The following is a 21,245-nucleotide window of genomic DNA, read 5'->3' as shown; positions in this document are numbered from 1 at the left end:
ATGCCACAACTTGTTCAGCCATTCCCCAATTGATGGGCATCCCCTCAATTTCCAATTCTTTGCTACCACAAAAAGGGCTGCTATAAATACTATTGTACGTATGGGTCCCTTTCCCATTTTTATAATCTCTTTCAGATACAGCCCTAGAAGTTCTATTGCTGGGTCAAAGGGTATGCACATTTTTATAGCCCTTTGGGCATAGTTCCAAATTGCTCTCCAAAATCGTTGGATCATTTCACAGCTCCACCAACAGTGCATTAGTGTTCCAATTTTCCCACATCTTCTCCAACATTTATCATTTTCCTGTTTTGTCATGTTGGCCAATCTGATAGGTGTGATGTGGTACCTCAGAGTTGTTTTGATTTGCATTTCTCTATTCAATAGTGATGTACAGCATTTTTCATATGACTATAAATGGCTTTAATTTCTTCATCTGAGAACTGCCTGTTCATATTCTTTGACCATTTATCAATTGGGAAATGACTTATATTCTTATAAATTTGGCTTAATTCTCTATATATTTTAGAAATGAGGCCCTTATCAGAGACACTGGTTGTAAAAATTCTTTCCCCATTTTCTACTTCTCTCCTAATCTTTGTTGCACTGGCTTTGTTTGTGCAAAAACTTTTCAATTTAATGTAATCAAAATGATCCATTTTGCATTTCATAATGTTGTCTATCTCCTATTTGGTCATTAATTCTTCTGTTCTTCATAAATCTGACAGGTAAACTATTCCTTGCTCTCCCAGTTTGCTTATAGTATCGGCCTTTATATCTAAAATATGAACCCATTTTGACTTTATTTTGGTATATGGTGTGAGATTTTGGCCTAAGGCTTGTTTCTGCCATACTCTTTTCCAGTTTTCCCAGCAATTTTTGTCAAATAGTGATTTCTTATCCCAGAAGCTGGGGTCTTTGGGTATAGTTCTTACCCTTAAGAAGTGTATAATTGAATGGGGAAAGATAACACACAAAGGAAGCTGAAACGGGTGTGGGGGTGGGGAGGAAGGGTGTTCTGGTTTCTTTAGAGTTGAAACCAGGCAAAGCAGCAGATGCCAAGTGAAGTCCAAGTCCTGCCCTCTATAAAGGAAAGTATTGGCGCTCTCCATCCCTCCAGTCTGAGAGCAGTGAAATCCCAAGGCTTGTGTGATGTGATGATTAGAGGTGTTGAGTTTGTCCTGCCAGAGAGGCATCTTGTTCCATTGAGATGCAGAGTGGATTAGAAAGATAGGAAAAACACCAGCTGGAGAGACTTAGAAAGGCTTCCTGCAGCATTGTGTCAAATCTAGAAAGCCAGGGAAACAAGAGGTGGAGGTAAGTAGGGAGAGCATTCCAGATATGGGGGACAACCAGTATAAAGACAAAAAGACGGGAGAGGAAGTGTTGTGTGTGACAATCGCAAGTAGGCCCATATAGTTAGATCACAGAGTGTGTGAAGGCAAAAAAAAATGTAAGAAGACTATAAAGGTAGGAAGGGGCCAGATTATGAAAAACTTTAAATGCCAAACAGAAGAGAGTAGTGTCTGTGGGAAAGGAGAGAAGAGGGCATAAATGAGAGATGTTGTGACAGACAAATGACAATATTTGGCAAGAGATTCCTATATGGTCAATGAATGAGAAGAGTTGAGGATGACACTGAGGTAGCAATCCTGGATAACTGGGAGGATGGAGGTGCCCTCTACAGTAATCAGGAAGTTCAGAAGGACAAAGGATTTGAAGGGGAAAGCTAATGAGATCTGTTTTAGATGTATTGATTTTGAGATGCCTATGGACCCTCCTATTCAAGATTTCTAAGGCAGTTGGTGTAGGACTGAAACTTTGGAGAGAGACTAGTTAAATAGGACTGGGAATCATCTGCATAGAGATGATAATTTAACCATGGGAGTTGATGAGATTATCTAGTAAGGCACTGTATAGCGAAAAGAGAAGAAAGACTGGGATAGAGTTAAGGAGAGAGCAATAGTTAGTGAACATGACATGGATAGAGAACCAGAAAAGAAGACTGAGAGAGCTAAGAGGAGAACCAAGAGAAAGCAGTGTCGTGAAAGCCTAGAAAGAAATAAGTGTTGAGGAGATGGTGGTCCACAGTGTCAAATGCAGTACAGATTTGTAAAAGGGCATTAGATTTGACAATTAAGAGACCATTGGTACCTTTGGCGTTTCAGTTGAATAAATAATGAATTATTCTTCTAGCCTCAACCTCAATGACTTTGCACTGTCCTCTACAACCATTATGTTTCCTCCTCTTGAGCTACTTCCTCTTGATATCTTATAAGAGTAATAGAATATCTGAACCAAACGAGACCTTAGAACGTGGAATGTTGTAGTTGGAAGGAAATTATAACACAGAGTACTAAAGCTTAGGGGGGAAAAGGAGAAAATAGATACTAGGACCGAAGGGACCATATAACAGATGCATTATGTGCTATAAATCTGGCCATGTGATTCAGTTGTTAACAGTGAATTAATCTTGTTGTGTCCTTTTCAGGTATTTCTCAGCTCACCAACATAGATCCACCTCGAAAAATTCCTGATGGTTGTTACGACTGTGGAGATGGGTTCTATGACCCAAAAGTGAGGGTGATCAGAGACTACAAAAAGCGGTTCCTGAGAAATGCAGGTGTGTTCATTTCTTTTTCCCATCTATCCATAAATACATGTTTGTGGCAAAGGATAGGAAGGTCATTGCAGGCAAAAAAAAAAATGACTGCCTAAGTCACAGCTATACCAGCTCACTCGTCCAATATCTACGCAACCTATATGGCACAACTGCATGTAGGAAAAAGAATATGTTCTTAAAAAAAATTCTACTAATTCCAAAAATATGGCCATCAATTCAACAAACATTTATTAGAATGTTAAAGTTATAGAGTGTTCTTGTTCTTTAATATTGAAATAGATCTATGATCTTATCAATGTGATCACTCCCTCCATGATACGGCTCACACCCCCTCCATTTGGTGGGGCATTCACATTGCCGACGGCCTTCCTTCAGATCGCCTGACTATGTGTGGCTGTGGGTGCAGACCATGAGCTGCCTTTTGTTCTTCTTCACCCTTACTCCAAGGCACAAGTCAGAAACTTGCTGGGTGAGGCCCTTTCTGGTCTCTCTATGTAGCAGCCCTGTTTTTCTCTGCACATTAGTTTATACTATTTTATATTTATTTACTTTTGTGTATCTTGTGTCCCTACTAGAAGAATGTATGTTCTGTAAGGGCAAGGACTGTCTTTGTATCATTGGAACCATAAATGCCTTGCTCTCCCCATAGTAGCCTCTTCATAAATATTTGTTACATTTCATTGAATTAGATTTCTTAGAGAATCTACTCTTTCTATGATTCATTGCTATATAGCTTCATCAAGAGAATACTGATATTAAAAAGTAGGGATTTTGTTTCAGGGAGAAGCTTGGGGTAATTGAAAGCACAGTGGAATTTTCCAACTAAAATCTAGTCGATCTGTTTTCTTATTCCTATTCAATTTTGTGTTCAGCTCATTGTCTGTTGCAAAGATATAGATACCAATAGAATAGCTCCATGATCTGTTCATACTACTGCATTGCATAATCTAGATCATAGTCTTTATCTAATCAAACCAAATTCTTTTGAATGACTTTAAAAGTCATTTAGGAGTCTCAGAAATGTTTTATGGTTTGATAAAAGCAACATAATGTAATCTACAAGTAAAACTATCTGGAGGACCTCATAAGCCACAGGGAATCTCTTCTATTTGTAGTCTGTGCTGGACAGAGGCAGTTTGGTGGTGCATATAGATGGCTGGGCTTGGAGTCAGGAATATCTAACTCCAACCTTTGACACTTACTAGCTTTGTGACTCCTGGGCAAGTCACTTAGTCTCTGCCTGCCTCAGTTTTCTCAACTGTATGACAGAGATAATAATAGCACCTTCTTCACAGGGTTAGTGTGAGGATCAAATGAGATAGAATTTATAAAAAGCTTAGCACAGTGTCTGGAACATAGTAGGTGCTTAATAAGTCCTTGTTTCCTTCCTTCATTCCTGGACATCCTTTAGGATAGTGATACCTACAGTGAGCATACATCTACTTGTTTTGTGCCTTCTTGATATTAGTAATCAAGATCATCAGTTTATCTGTTGTTTCATCAGTCTTATGATATTCATATAAGCATGTGAGAAATCTTATTGATAGAGAGCCTCTAAGGTTGGGGATAATACAGTGCTTTTTATAGCCAACAAATAATATTTATAGTGCGATTTTATATTCTCTACATTTTTAAGACAGTTGTATAACTGTCAAGATGTATTCTGTTGTTGAATATTATTTATAAAAGACTGCTTGTTGTGTATGTACTGTTTGGTTTATATTTTTAAATTGTTGTTTTACATTTTCATCAAGAATACCCTTGATAATACATAACTTATTATCATAAAGGTTTTGTAAAGATGAAAAGATTGATGTGAATCATTAGTTATTTTATCGATTTTTAATTATCAAGCATCAATCTTTTTCTGTCTCCCCCCCCCCACATGCATACACTATAAGAAAAAAAAGAAAAGAAATACAAAACTCTTGTAACAAATGAGCATAGTCAAACAATACCAAGCTGCTGTTTAATCCATCCTTTTTTCTCATTAGGTGGGTAGTATTTTTCGTCATTTGTCCTCTGGAATAATGGTTGCTCATTGCATTGATTAGAGTTAAGTCTTTCAAAAATTATTGGTATTGCAGTATAAATTATTTTCCTTGCCACAAAGATTTTTCCCATTTTACTCTTTCTCTTCTAGTCTTAACTGCATTGGATTTGTTTGTGCAAAAAAAAAATAATCTAGTGTTATATAACCAACTTGTACATTTTTTCTTATGTGATCCTCTCTGTCCCTTGTTTGATCATGGACTCTTCCCCTATCCATAAATCTGAAAGGTAATTTCTTCCTTGTTCCTCTAATTTATTTATGGTGTAGCATTTTATATTAATTTGGCAAATGTCTTGGCATGTGATGTGAGTTGTTGATCTAAAGTTAATTGCTAGCATGCTGATGTTCAGTGTTCCCAGCAGTTTTTGTTAAATTCTTACACTACTTCTTATACTACTATGTCTAAGCTATTGTGTTTGCTTCTACATGTCACATACCTAATCTGTTCCCCTGATCCTTTCTGTTTTTTAACTGGTACCAAATTGTTTGGGTGATTTCTGCTTTGTAGTACACTTTGATATATGATACTACTCAGGTCCTTCCTTTCTACTTCCTTCCCACTTTTTTTTTTTTATTATTTAATGATCTTATTTCCTGTGACATTAGTGACTTTTGTCTCTCTGGATGAATTTTGTTATTTTTTTCTAGTTCTACATAAGTATTCCTTTTATAGTTTGATTGGTATGGTACTAAATAAGTAAATTAATTTAGATAGTATTATCATTTTTTATCATATTGACTTGGCCTGCCTATGAAAAATTAATATTTTCCCAATTATTTAGGCATGCATTTCTTAAAACAGTATTTTGTAATTTTATTCATATAGTTCTTGTGCATATTTTGGTAGATAGATTCCCAAGTATTTTTCACACTCTTCACTTTTTTAAATGGAATTTCTCTTCTATCTCTTGCTCCTGGATTTATTGGTAATATACAGAAATGCTAATGATTTGCATGGATTTATTTTACATCCAGCAACTCTGCTGAAGTTATTATTTTAATTAATTTTGAGTTGACTCTCTAGGGTTCTCTAAATATACCATCATATTATCTTCAAAAAGTGATTTTTTTTTGTCTGTTCTTGTTTCCTCAATTTCTTTCCCTTTATTCTATTGCTACAGTTAGCATTTCTAGTACCATATCAAATAGAAGTGGTGACAATGGATAGATGTCCTTGCTTAACCTCTGATCATATTAGAAATGACTCATTTATCCCCATTACCTATTAATGTTGGTTCTTGGTTTTAGATATATACTATTTACCATGATAAAGAAAAGTACACTTATTTCTACATTTTCTGGTGTTTTGAACAGAAATTAGTGTTGTATTCTCTTGAAAGTATTTTCTTCATCTATTGATATAATTATATTATTTTTGTAGGTCTTGTTATTAATATAGTTATTTATATTTATGGTTCCTCTAATATTAAGCTGACTCTGCATTACTAGTATAATTCCAACCTAATCAAAATATGTAGTCATTATGATATGTTGCTGCAGCCTCTTTGCTAATATTTTGTTTAAATTTTTTAAATCAATGTTCATTAGAGATAATGTCGGTAATTTTCATTCTCTGTCTTAAATCTCCTGAGTTTAGCAGTCAAGACCATATTTGTGTCATAAAGGAATTTAGTAGGTTCCCTTCTACTGCTATTTTTGTAAACAATTTGCATAATATAGAAATTAATGTTCTTTGAATGTTTCATAGAACTATTCAAGTTATAAGTTTTATTAGTATATAATTGGGCAAAATCAGTTTCTAATGATATACTTTATTTCTTCCTCATTTGTCATTCTTTTTCATTTTTGATACTGATAACTTGGTTTTCCTCTCAAATTAGCTAGTAGTTTGTGTTTTTATTTAAAAACTGGTCTTAATTTTTATTTGTTAGTTTTTTTTTTATTTCATAACTTTATGATATCTTTATTTTGGTATTCACTTTGGGTTTTTAAAAATTTCTTGGTTTTCTGGCTTTTTTAGTTGCATGTCCAATTCATTGATCTTTTATTTCTTTTGTTGAATAAAGTCTTTAGTGTTATAAATCTTTGCCTCAGAATAGCTTTGGCTGCATCCTAAAAATGTTGGTATGTTGTATCATTGTTGTCATTATCTTTAATGAAATTAGCTATTGTTTCTGTGATTTTCTCTTTGACTCATCAGTTCTTTAGAATTAAGTTAAATATTTAGTCTCCAGTTAACTTTTTTTTTTTGTTGGACCATTATTAAATATACTTTTAAAATTTTATTCCATTTGTTTACAGATAAATATTGCAAATATTTATTTATTCATTTATTTTATTGCATTGTATAAACACATAAATGATGTGTTTAATATTACTCTTTTTCTGCATTTATTTGTGAGGTTTTTATGACCTAATAAAAGCCCTATGACAGCTAAAAATATATGTATGGTTCCTTTCTATTCATTGCCAGAGCTCTGTCATATCTAACTTTTCTAAAATTCTATTCAAGCCTTTATCTTCTTTCTTGTTTATTTTTGGTTAGATTTGTTTAGTTCTGAAAGGAGTATACTAAAATCCTCCAGTATTATAGTTTTACTGTCTAATTATGCCTATAAATAATTTACTTTTTCCTTTAAGTATTTAGATGCTATGCCATTTGCTGCTGGAGTCAAAGTAGTAGCACTGACAACCTGTTCTTCACCATAGTCTGAAATCCTCTCTCCTGAATAGAGAGGTACACCTGAGATCTAAGTCTCAGATCCACTCTGGGGGACTGGAATGACCATCCTGAATTGCTGATCCTTGCCTGTAAGTCAAGTATCAGATCCCCTCCTCTGGGAATTAGCATTTGAGTGGTCACTGAGAGGCCCTACTTCCCATCTGGGAGTTAGAGTATCAGATCCCCTCTCCTCAGGGATTTGGGTTTGGAAAAACAATGCTGAGGCTTTGTTTACCTGCCATCCGAGTCCCAGGAGTAGAATAGAGCTGCAGCCTCTACCTCTGGGAGCTGAATTATAGTGGTCAGAGAAGCAGAAGATTCACAACACCACCATCATGGCTGGTCTCCAAAGAATCATTTGTTATTTATATCCTTTTTATTACTTTTTTAAAGACATTAGTAATATTTCTAGTTTTTTTCCAGTTGCTTGATATCTGTCAGATATCAAGAGTCAATCCCACAATATTCTAAACCTGCATAACCTCCAGAACAGACCTCTATGTGTTCATTTGGTCTGGTATAGTTACTTTTCCCATCTTTGTTTTCTTTAGTACTCTTTCTATTTCCATGTGGAACACATTGTGTTAGCATCTCAAATTGGTAGACTCTAGAATATAGTTCCCAATAATACTCTATTGTTGTATGTTCTGAGGTTTCTTATGGCTCATAAATTCTATTCATTCATTCAGTCAGTCAGTCATCATTTACTAAGAACCTATACTTAATATGCACATTACTTGGGGGTTAAACAAAATTTAGGTAAGACATCCCTACACTCATGAAAGTTAGTAGCAAAAAAATGCAAATAAAACTGTAATGCATGCTATCACATGAAAACTTTAGTGTAGAAGTACAAAACAAAGTATTTTGTGAGGTCCAGGAGAGTTGTGAGAGGAGAGGTGGTTCAGAGAAGGCTTTATGAAGGAATTGATATTTGAGTTGGGCTTTAAGGGATAGATAAGAATTCAATTGGCAGAGAAAGAGATAATAATAGAGGCACAAAAAACAATATAAGCAAAGGAATGGAAACAGTAAGGCATTAGGGATGTTCAAGGACAGAATAATCCAGTACAGTTGGCACAATGAGTGCATGGCATGAAGGGGAGAAAGGCTAGAAAGGTAGAGTGACTCTGTTAGTTTCTTCAAGTGCTAACATTTTATGCTGTAATGCTCTGATGCTTTTACATTCTATGTTCCAATTTTCCTTTAATCTCTATGGTTCAATGATCTAGGATAGAAATAGCCAAGGGATATTTTGGTTGCAATATTACAGGACATATAGAAATGTAAGGGTCTTGCAAACCACTAAATGCGGGTCTTTGTTCTTTGCTACCTAGTCATTAAACTTGATTCACTTTATCTATACCAGGAACTCATCTGGACTTCAGTCTAACCTAAAATAGAATTGCTTGATTCTTAACCACCTTGTATTTTCCCTAAGGTTTCTTTCTTGCCCTGCACTCATAAACCCATTTTGTAAACAATACATTTGTGGAGCAGAGAGAAGCATATTTCTATGGACTGCTGGCTATTCCCAAGAGCGGGCACCTGAATAAACAACATGATCAAACCAGGTCATAAGTTTGATTATTGAAATGATCCCAGAGTGAATGGGTACACTCAAATACTGCAATTTAGAAAGCAAATATGACTTGAGTGTGTCACATAGTCTGAACACCTCTAATTTACATGAGTCAACAAGGTGGGCGAAGAGCAGATAAACTGTCTCTAATTAACCTTTCCTTCTAAACCAAAATTCCTCTGTTCCATCTTGATTTCATTTTGGCCTGTGAAGAAATTACCCTTCACTTTCTGGTAGTTAGGAATTATATGTGGGTATAACTAACATTCTATATTCAATGTTCTAACATTCTATATTCTAAAGTACTTTCCAGCTCTAACATTTTAAGTCATAAGGTTCTCCCAGCTCTACATTTTATGTTCTAATGCCCTTCTAGCCCAAGCATTCTATATTCTAAGGTCCATTCCAACTTGATCATTCTAGAGTTCTATAAAATTCTTTGTCTTAGATTGATGGTTACAAAGTAGAGGGTAAAGTCCATTCTGCTTCCTGACTTAAATAGTAAGTATTGAATGAGTTCAGTGAGGAATGTAGTTGAGGAAAATCTGATAGAAAGGGTTAGCCATGAAGGATGGTTAGTATTTCATAGAATCTTAGATGTGGACGGTATCTCAGTCCAACCCATACCTAGAGCATAAACACCCTCAATAATCCAGTCTTAGTGACTTCCAGTAATGGAGAATTAATTACTTCCTAAGGTGACCCATTTTATGGAAAGCTCTAATTGTTAGAAAGTTGAATACAGGTTCTCTCTACCCCCTTTATGCCCCTCACCAGAGTCTTCTCTAGGATAAATAAGGAACCCCTACGTCTGACCAAACTTCTTTATCTTCTTGTGCCTTTTGGGATCTCATGGGTCTGTTATCACCATCTATCATGAGGTTGAACCTCAAGGGAGAAGGTCAAACAATATAGTCTTGGGCTTCCCTCAACAAATTTCAGCTATTTATATTGTACCTGTACTTACTGTTCAGTGCTTAACATACTCTCATCCTCTTGTATTTACCCCATCCCAGTGATTCTGAATCACTGGTGGCCTACGTACAAACTATGTTTCCCATCTTTAACTCACCACTCCTTCATGTTTATCCACCTCAAACTCACCTCACAAAGTTCCACTCCAGATCTGCCCTCCCCTTCCAGTGGACCCACTGGAATGCCTGTGCCACAGTGAATTAACTTCCCTTTATCTTAAACTTGTTTCGTTCTCCTTCCTTCATTTGGCCCTCACTGAAACAGGGTTCCTTATTACACCACTTCCCTTTCTAATACGGGCTATACTGGTGGTGGATATGTAAGCTTTAAGTATTCCAAAGTGGTTTGATCCAGGGCAAAGTCTGATCGCTGCCCTTCTCATCTGAACTCTGCAAGTTTCTGACCTTGATTTGGGTCTATGCAACACTCTTGTTGGCTTGAGTCTGGTCGGAGGTCCCATTAGACTGCTGCTGGACTCAGATCCCACTGAATTTTCTCAATCTTTAGTGTAACCCTGTTTCCTCTGAGTTTTTTTTTTTTGTATAGCATGAGAACAGCTGCATAGTAACCTTTCATTTATTTGAATACAATGTCAACAACATTGAGTTTAATGCTTCAATGATCTGTAATTATCAGTGGCTGTACTAAAATATATTGCAGTACTTTTATAACTTAGTAGAGGTCTTTATGAGTTGTTGTGGCTAAAAATATCATGATTTAGGAGACAACCTGGTGATGATTCTTTCTGAACTTAACTAGGCTAGTTGTCAGATAATAGACATACAGTCTTTCACTTGGCCTATATTCAAAGCATTACCAATTTGATAGTCCCTGCCCAGAACTTACCCTTTACTAGAATAACCTTCAGGAACCCAGGGCCACCACCATTTCATGATAAGTTCTCAGAATAAGACATTAGTGAAGGCAGCATTTATTGATCTACTAAATGGAAGCCCAGTAGTAGACAATATTATGAAATTGGAGGAGTTTCTTTTGGCCACCCTTACCCTGATCTTACTTTAGGTGTCCATAGATGGACAGAAAGAGGAAATAGATGAGGAAATCAGGAAATTGATCACAACCCTGACACAGAGGGATGTTACAGTGGTGATGGAGGACTTCAGTTATCCAGACATATACTGGAGTTTTCACTCTTTCTGCCAAAAGTGGAACAGCAATTTCTTGACTTACCTTAATGATAATTTCATTCCTCAAAATACGGAGGAACAAACAAGGCAAAATTGTATTCTGAATCTGATTGTTCCCAACAGGGAGAAACTGATTTCTGTAGGAGGAGTCATGGGAGATTTGGAAGGAAGTACATGTTCACCCTAGATTTGGGGAGAGCAGATTTCAAACGGTGGATCTTTGGAACTAGAATGCTGTGGGGTTAGTCAACCCAAGGAGAATGAAAAACTCCCAAGAACAAAATTCTGAAGACATTAAAAAAAAAATTCCAATGAAGAAGAAAAAGGGCAATTGTTCAAAGAACTATGTGTGACTACATATCTAATTCACCAATCAACTTAAATTTTTAAAAGAAACTTAGAGGGGCGGAGCCAAGATGGTAGAGTGAAAGCAGTGACTTGCTTGAGCTGTCCTCCAAACCCCTCCAAATACCTGTAAAAAAGGCTCTAAAATAAACTTAGAGAAGGTAGAAGCAAAATAAGGTAACAGAATAAAAACTAAAGCATAGTATGGTGATATAAGAATGGTGTCAAGGGCTGCTAAAGCTCAGAATAAGCTGAGGCTGGCAACAAAAATTAAGGACAGCAAAAGGGTTTTTTAAATTTTGTTTTTGAAGGGTTTTTTTTTAAGCTATGGTGGGGAAAAGGGGGAAAATCAATAGAAGGATATGACCACTGCTCAAGGCAAATGGGATAACAAATGGAAGAGCTCCTCAATCCTCACTTTGTTTTTGTTTTCTGTATCAAGGAGGATGATCTTTGGATGGATTACGACAGAACAAATATAGCTAATAGGGAAATCAATACCCCAAATGGGTAAGGAGACAGCCTCCAGCTACCCTTGAAGAATTCAGGTCATTTGGCCCAGGTAAACTGTATCCTCAGATACTGAAAGAACTGAAATATGTAGTTGCTGAGCTACTGTCAGTTGTCTTTGAAACATTTTGGAGACTAGGAGAGGGAACATGGTTCAGAATATGAACAGGAAGTTTTCAGAGGAAGAAACCTAAGCTATTTATAGCCTTTTGAAAAAATGTTCCAAGTCACTAATAATTAGAGAGATGCAAATTAAAAAAAACTCTAAGCTTCCATCTCATAGTTATAAAATTGTCAAAGTTGACCCCAAAAAATGACATGTTGGAAGGGCTGTGTGGAAACAGGTACATTAATGTACTGTTGGTGGAGCTATGAACTTGTCTAGCTGTTCTAGAAAGCAATTTGAAACTATGCCCCTGAAATTATTAAACTTACTCTTTGACCCAGTGATATCACTGCAAGGCCCTATACAGCAAAGATATCAAAGAACAAGGAAAATCACACATATGTACAAAAATATTTATAGCCTTTTTTGTGGTGGCAAAGAACTGGAAACTAAGGCGGTACCCATCAATTGAAGCATAGCTAAACAAGTTGTGGAATATGAATGTGATAGAATACTAGTATGCGGTAAGAAATTATGAAGGAGATGGTTTCAGAGAAGTCTGGTAAAACCTATACGAGGGGCAGCTAGGTGGCGCAGTGGATAGAGCACTGGCCCTGGATTCAGGAGGACCTGAGTTCAAATCTAGCCTCAGACAAATAACACTTACTAACTGTGAGACCCTGGGCAAGTCACTTAACCCCATTGCCTAGCCAAAAGTAAAACAAAAAAAAAACCCTATATGAAATGATGCAGAATGAAGTAACAGAACCAAAAGAACAATATATACAACAACATTATGTAACTATTTATGGTTGCTGCCTTCGTTTTCAAAGAGGACCAAAATGACATATGTTAGCATCAAATTACAGTGTATCTGACTGTGGCTGATCAGACCAGTATGAGTTTGGAATGCTCCACCACAGTTGGGGCACAAATAGTCCATGTGAACATTTGGGGTGGATTCTCTAAATTTGCGCATCTCATGTTTCTTTTGAGCTACTTCAATTCTGCCTTGCTCATAGAGCACAGCACTTCTCTGATAAGGGCATGCCATGCTGGGCCATCCTGTCTCCCATGTCACACAATCAATTCCAGAGTTTTTAAGAGAAACTGTGAGAATGTCTTTGTATTATTTCTTCTGACCACCATGTGAGTGCTTGCCCTGTGTGAGTTCTTTTAAAATAGTTTTTTTAGGCAAGCGTAAGTTTGGCATTCAAACATGTCCAGCCCATCATAGTTGTGCTCTCTGTAATAGAGTCTGAATGCTTGGCACTTTAGTTAGAGAAAGGACCTCATCATCTGGTATCTTATCCTGCCAGGTGATCTTCAGAATCTTCCTAAGACAATTCAAATGGTAACGATTCAGTTTCCTGGCATGGCGCTGGTATACTGTCCTGGTTTCACAGACATACAATCATGAGGTCAGCACAATGGTTCTGTAGACCTTCAGTTTGTTAGTCAGTCTCATACCTCTTCTGTCCCACACTTTCATTCAGAGGCTCCCAAACACTGAGCTAGCTCTGGCAATGCGTGCATCAACCTCATTATTACACTGCCAAGGTAAGTGAACTTATCCACAGCATTCAAAACTTCTACATTTGCTGTAACCAGTGGTTCTATGCATGGTTGTTGTGGTGCTGGCTAGTAGAGTACCTGTGTTTTTACCAAATGAGCACTTGGGCTGTGTATTCCTTGTTCTTGCCACGTAACTAGATCACCTCCTTTCATATGATCATATGGAACATTTTCTTGATGATATCCCTTATAAGGGAGTGGGTTGGAGCCAATTCTAATTAGTTTGGGAGAGCCCATTGTTAAATTTTCATTGTGAGCATTCATTCTTCAAAAATTGGCAGTTGCTACAAATCAGTGCTTGATTTGTTGTTCTTTTGATTGTTTAGATTTAAGAAAATGTTACTAATGCAGATTTAAAAGCGTGTGTGCATAACTTTTTCCTGAGAGCCCAGTTATTAAACATTTAGCAGCATATCCCTATATTTCACCATAAACATTGCTTGAGCTCAGCAAGAATGTAGTAGAAGGCTCAGGGAATGAAGTTACCACTAAAGTTGGAAGCCTGGTAACTGTAGGCAAATAATAATAATAACAACAACAACAACAACATTTGTTTAGTGCTTTAAAGTTTTCAGAGCGCTTTATATCCATTATCTCATTTGAGCTTCACAACACTCCTGTCCTTATGCCACTTTTGTATGGAAATATGTTGCAGCTTACTTTTACCCATCATTCATCTTTTCATTATTCTTTGATCACCCCAACATTGATTCCTCAGATAGTGTGATCTGCCCATATTTGCAACTGTGAAGCATCACTGGGAGAACATTTTTCTTAAAGATAGGACTTTGTGCCACAAAGCAGCTGGACTTAGCCACTTGTTATCTTTAAAAATAGTGCACAGTTTCTCAAATGTAATACAGCCTAATCACTTCCTCTTATTTAATTATGAGTCCAAGTTAGTGTTCATCTGTAATGCCTGTATCAGACATATGAACCACCTGTCTGCATAGTCTAGGACCCAGAGGCTCCCAAACTTATTTGGCCTACCGCCTCCTTTTCAGAAAAGAAAAAATTACTCAGCACCCCCCAGGAAATCTGCTTTTTTAAAAAAATTTAAATTTAATTTTTTTTAAAGATTCGTGTATTTGTTTTTAGTTTCCAACATTCACATCCACGAGATTTTAAGTTCCAGATTTTCTCCCCATCTTGTCCCTCCCCCAACCCCAAGACAGCATGCATTCTGAGTACCCTTTCCCCTAATCTGCCCTCCCTTCTATCTCCCCGCTTTCTGTTATCCCCTTCCTCTTCTATTTTCCTGTAGGGCAGGATATGAAATCTACTTTCTTTAACCCTTTAACTTTTTTTTTTAAATTTGCGTCATTTCAAACTACTGCCACCCTCCCTGGATCATTCCAGTGCTGCCCAAGGTATAATATTGACCACTTTGGGAACCTATGTAGGCAAATGGCATTTTCCATTCATTTAGATTTTCTTGTATGGATGGTTAGACTAGTCTTCTGAGTATCCATGGATCTCATTGAGGAGGCTCTATAATGTTCTAGGGTTTAATGCAATCAGCACAATGACATACACAAATAGGAACACCTGATTTACCTCAGCATCTATAGGGAATTCCTCTTCTATTTGTGCTTTGTTTAATAAGTCTCTATCACAGTGGCAAATACTTTTTTTTTAAATATAAATCTATTTATTTTTAGTTTTCAACATTCCCTTCCACAAGTTTTTGAGTTCCAAATTTTCACCCCATCTCACCCCTCCCCCACCCCAAGATGTCATGCATTCTGAATATCCCTTCCCCTACTCTGTCCTCTCTTCTATCTCTCTCCCCTTCTCTTATCCCCTTCCCCTTCTATTTTCCTGTAGGGCAGGATAGACTTCTGTACCCCATTTCTTATATTTATTTCCCAGTAGCATGTGAAAACATTTTTTTTAAACATATGTTTTTAAAACTTTAGGTTTCAAATTTTCTCTCTTCCTCCCTCCCCACCCACCCTCATTGAAAAGGCAAGCAACTCAATATAAGTTGTACATGTGCAGTTATGCAAAACACATCCATAGTAGACATGTTGTGAAAAACTAACTCTATTTCCCTTAATCCTATCCTGCCCTCCCATTTATTCTATTCTTTCTTTTGACCCTGTCTCTCCTCAGAAGTATTTACTTCTGATTAACCCCTTTCCCAATCTGCCCTCCTTGTCCCCTTTCCCCCCTATTTTCCTGTAGGGTAAGACAGATTTCCATACCCAATTGAATGTGTATGTTATTCCCTCCTTAAGCCAAATCCTATGAGAATAAGATTCACTCATTCCCTCTCACCTTCCCCTGTTTCCCCTTCCACTGTAAGAGACTTTTCTGTTTTTTTTTGTGAGATAATTTACCCCATTCTACCTCTCCCTTTCTTCTTCTCCAAATATAATCCTCTCTCATCCCTTCATTTTATTCTCCAGATATGACCCCTTAATCTTCAACTCACCCTGTGCCCTCTATCTATCTATCTACATATACATACATATAATTTTTTTCCTCCAACTACCCTGATACTGACAAAGGTCTCATGAGTTATAAATATCATCTTTCCATGCAGGAATGTAAACAGTTCAATCTTAATAAGTCTCTTATGATTTCTCTTTCCTGTTTACCTCTTCATGTTCCACTGAGTCCTGTATTTGAAAGTCAAATTTTCTATTCAGCTCTGGTCTTTTCATCAGAATGCTTGAAAGTCCTCTATTTCACTGAATGACCATTTTTTCCCCTGAAGGATTATACTCAGTTTTGCTGGGTAGGTGATTCTTGGTTGTAATCCTATCTCCTTTGCCCTCTGGAATATTATATTCCATGCCCTGCGGTCCTTTAATGTAGAAGCTGCTAAATCTTGTGTTATCCTGATTGTGTTCCCACAGTACTTGAACTGTTTCCTTCTGGCAGCTTGTAATATTTTCTCCTTGACCTGGGAACTCTGGAATTTGGCTACAATATTCCTAGGAGTTTTCCTTTGGGGATCTCTTTCAGGAGGAGATCTGTGGATTCTTTCATTTCTATTTTGCCCTCTGGTTCTACTATATCAGGGCAGTTTTCCTTGATAATTTCTTGAAAGATGATGTCTAGGCTTTTTTTTGATCATGGCTTTCAGATAGTCCAATAATTTTTAAATTCTCTCTCCTGGACCTATTTTCCAGGTCAGTTGTTTTTCCAGTGCAATATTTCACATTGTTTTCTAATTTTTCATTCTTTTGGATTTGTTCTACTGTGTCGTGATTTCTCATAAAGTCACTATCTTCCAATTGCTCTATTCTAATTTTTAAGGAAGTATTTTCTTCAGTAAGCTTTTGGACTTCCTTTTCCATCTGGCCAATTTTGCTTTTTAGGGCATTTTTCTCCTCATTGGCTTTTTGGACCTCTTTTGCCATTTGGGTTAGGCTATTTTTTAAGGTGTTATTTTCTTCAGTATTTTGGGTCTCCTTTAGCATCACTCTCAGTTTTTCCTCTACTTCTCTAACTTGCTTCTCAAAATCGTTTTTGAGCTCTTCCATGGCCTGGGACCAATTCATATTTTTCTTGGAGGCTTTGGATGTAGGGGCTTTGACTTTGTTGTCTTCTTCTGGTTGTATATTTTGGTCTTCTTTTTCACCAAAGTAAGATAATATAGTCTGACTCTTTTTGTGCTGCTTGCTCATGATCCCAGCCAATTACTTGAGTTTTAAACTCTTTGTTAAGGTACGAATCTGCTTCCAATGTGGAGAATGTACTGTCCCAAGCTTCGGGGGTTTGTACAGCTGTTTTCAGAGATACTTGTAGGGACCTGTAAATTTTCAGTTCTTCCAAGGTGGTATGATAAGGGGCAAGGTGTTTACTCCTTTCCTGGCCTGCGACTACAAGTACTCCTTTCTGTCCTGTAACTGTGAGGAGGGGCTTCTCTCCCCAATCACTAAAAGCTCCACCAAGCCAGCACTCCTCCTCACCCCAGCACCGCTGCCCAGATCCAAACATGGGCAAAGGAAGAGATTCCTGCCTCAGCACTGGCAAAGAGATCCCTGCAATACCTCTCTGATCAGCCACTGGATTCCCCCTCAGTCTGTGGGCCGGAAGCTCGGGAAGCAGCTGCCCCCTCCCCCCACAGGGCCACACTCTTGGGGAATGGAGCTGAAACCCCGCCTTCCTTTCTCAGGCACCGACAGAAACAGACTTTTCCCACTGACCTTCTAAGTTGTCTTTGGCATTTGTGGATTGAGGAGTCTGGAAACCTCCACAGCTGCCCGAGATTCAGTCCTCTGAGGCCTGCTCCAGGTTTGCTGCAGCCTGCGGGCCCACGCTGCAGCCTGTGCACCCACGCCGTGCTGCGCTGGGCTCCCAGCCCGGCGCGACACACCTTTCTGATCAATCATCCACCTTGTCTTGGGCTGGAAATTTGTTTCACTCTGTCTTTTTGTGGGTTCTGCTGCTTCAGAATTTGTTTAGAGCCATTTTTTATGGGTATTTGGAGGGGTTTGGGGGACAGCTCAAGCAAGTCACTGCTTTCACTCCGCCATCTTGGCTCCGCCCCTGGCAAATACTTTTGATGAACATGTTTTCCTGTTATTCTAAATCAATATTATCCTTGGCCTCCATCTCTTTCCATTTTGCAAGAAGGTCAAGTGTTTGCTGATTTAGCAGTTTATGTGTTTTTTTTTAACCTCTTCGTCGTGGCACCTGTTATACATCTGTTAAACTTTTGCAGGAAAAAAATGATCATCAAGTCTTAATATTGTTGCCTTTTCCCATTTTTCTTCATCAGTGGCTCATTTGAATAGGTGAGGATGATGATGTTGTGGTTGTTCAGAGTATTTTTCTAATTGGCCTTCTAATTTGATGTTGATTTTGACCTTTTCCCTAAATTATCAATGATCTCAGTATGTACAACCAATTGATGCTAATATGACTCCCCATTCATTTCCTGTTAGCATATATAGTCAATTTCATCTTTTTGGTGGTGTTTTTCAGTATTTCTTATGTGTTGCACCTTTTTGACTCTTTTCTGGAAGAAAGTGTTACTGATACTGGAGGCTTCTGAGTAATCTAATGTTAGACCTCTTAAATTTCTCAAACTTGAACCATATTTCCCAACTTTTTTTGCCATCATCACTTGGGATAGTGTTCTAATTGAAGTTACTGAGTTTCAAAGTATATACTGACTTGGTCTGGAGGATTTAAAAAAGTTATCCATGGAATTCCTTAATTTCTTCCCCCTCTTTAACAGATGTTGTAATTATATTCATGATGATCTTTTTTGCTTATGTTCATCATGAGCACTGCAAGATAGGATGACCCTATCCTCTTTCTCCTTGTCTTGACTGCATGATGAAACAAACTCCCTCCCATAACCCCATTGTGTGCCTGTGAAGAGAAAATCTATAAAGTTCCTCTTCCATTTAGCAGCATTTGGGGGGTAGAAGGATCATTTAGTTCTGTTTATTGAGAGGGGGCAATGTTGATGTGTTTCAATTCATCCAGTAGTATGCCAATTTTTGGCCATTGAGCAAAGATCTCATATTTAGACAGCTTTAAATTATTTTAATTTTTAATAAACTGTGAATTCTTAGCCCCCTCTGCACTTATTGTACCTTGGTTGGTTACTGCATAGGTAGAAATGAGGGCCTAATATCTGATGTGTTTCATCATTATACGTTAGTATATACCAATTAAGTAGATAAGATTAAACATTAAAATAACTATAAGATACATATATCAGGATTTACTTATGAGTCAGTTGGTGCCAACTCAACCAGGCAAATAGATCTGGAGGCAGGAAAGATGAAGCTAGCAGCAAGTCAAGTTGGGGTGGTTGTAATTCAGGATTTTAGTGAGATGTAAAATTCTGGAGCATAAGCATGGTGCTTGGTTAGGTATGAGTTGGGAGCTCTGGAATATAGCTCCTCTTTGTAGTTCATGGACTGAACATGGGACCAAAAATCAGACATTTTTATCAGTTAGCAAGATCAGATTTAGGTAAAGGATAACAAAGTAAATCCATACTTGGATCAAGAGCAAAAGCCAAGAACTATCTGAAAAAGGACTTGGGAGACCTTGGTTAATGACACCAGCTCTGTACGTTGTGATATAATGCAGTGCTTGAGGAATATGTTGCTATGTTATGTTAGCACCTGGTAGGATCCCCAGAAAAGTTACCACAGGTTCATTGTATTTTATGGTTTCATATCCATTCAAAACCGTAGCACATGAGCCCTCACTGTAGACTGATGCATTTATTTTTTACTAGTGAGCTAGGGGACACAATTAGTAAAGGCAAATACATTTAACAAAACGATATAGTAAGAAAATTAACAGTGCAAAATTTTCCTCATAAATTTGAGGTATGCCGCCCAACAACTATACACATAATCAATGGGAAGAGTAGATATGCGGCTGAATCATGCATGAAGGGGTATACATGTGACTGAGAACACATGTGGATAAACTCACCTCTGAGGAACACATGTGACCAGGAAACAAACATAGAGAGATAACCCATATCTCTGTCGCTGCAGGGATGCTGATGTCTTCAAATAATGTTACTGTGTTGCCCTGTCTGGGCTTGTCTACTAGAGAGAGAGGCTGCCTCCTCCTGTCTCCACTATTAGAAATTGAGCTCCTTCAGAGCAAAGACTTTTGCTTTTCCATTTGTAACTCTAGTACTTAATATAGTGCTTTCCACATAGTAAGTACTAAAATGCCTTTTCATTCATTCATCTATCCATCCATCCATCTGCTCCTTCATTCATTGTTTCCTTGCAACAGTTTCTGAGCTTCATCTTTTTAGGGTTACTTTCTGGCCATCTCATCTCCAACATGCAAGGGTATGGTGACTAGGAAGCTTCTCCTTGGTAAGGACCTGCTGATCACTTTTTAGTCCTAACCAGTTACTATGAGCTACCACACCCAGCTAACAAAAGCCAAGTACCTCTTAAGACAAGGTTAAATCTTTAACCCCTGTCCTGGACAGTGAGATCACAGCCCTTTGTCCTAGACAACTCTATGGATGGGACTTAGAATTGGACAAGCAAACTCCTCTTTGTCTTGGCATACAAAAAGTAAGTGAAAGAGTCTAGGTTATTGTTTACCACCCATCCAGATATCATTCCTTGAGAGCAGAAGTGTCTTTTGTATCTTTTTGTATCCCCAGCATTTAGCACAGTGCCTTGCACCTAGTCCATGCTTCATAATGTTTACTGATTGATTAAGAATTATATCTGTCAACAGTAAAATCCCATATTTTTGGTGCTGTATTTTGGCAGGTAAAAGATTCTCTCTGTCATGGTATGGTATGGAAAGGTATGCTATGCCATGCTTGTATTCTGTGTTTTACTGTGCAGTGTAATAGTAATTGGCTGTAGGAGTAGCATTCAAGAACCTTCCACAACATTTAGAATTTAGACAGACACAAATGGAATAACAGAAAATTATCTCTGTAAGGTCATTCTTGGGTATACTGACATAGTCTTCCCTGCAGCTATTTAGTACTTTTTATCCCCTGAGCTCCAAGTTACTCTGTACCTCTCCAGCCATGACTATAGAATGCGCATTGATAACAGGGTGACCAGGGGAGATCATTCTCTCTGAGCTTCAGTTTCTTCATTTATGGAATGATTAATAATAAGTGAAAGACAGCCTATTAGGGTGCATAGGGAACCAGCCTTGGATTCAGGCAGAT

The 21,245-nt window shown here is 37.6% G+C and overlaps 1 protein-coding gene across 3 annotated transcripts in view; it reads left to right on the top strand.

Moving 5' to 3' along the window:
- Positions 1–21,245, top strand: part of MORN5 (MORN repeat containing 5) — a 54,426-nt gene that overhangs the window by 6,108 nt on the left and 27,073 nt on the right. For all 3 annotated transcript variants that reach the window (XM_020967582.2, XM_020967581.1, XM_020967583.1), the window contains exon 4: positions 2,489–2,620. In XM_020967582.2, coding sequence (XP_020823241.1) covers positions 2,489–2,620 — 132 coding nt within the window. The remainder of the gene's footprint in view (positions 1–2,488; positions 2,621–21,245) is intronic.

The sequence above is a fragment of the Phascolarctos cinereus genome, unplaced genomic scaffold (assembly GCF_003287225.1).
Source record: "Phascolarctos cinereus isolate Bilbo 61053 unplaced genomic scaffold, phaCin_HiC Scaffold_2;HRSCAF=192, whole genome shotgun sequence".
Classification (NCBI taxonomy): domain Eukaryota; kingdom Metazoa; phylum Chordata; class Mammalia; order Diprotodontia; family Phascolarctidae; genus Phascolarctos; species Phascolarctos cinereus.
This window is presented reverse-complemented; position numbering and strand designations above follow the sequence as displayed.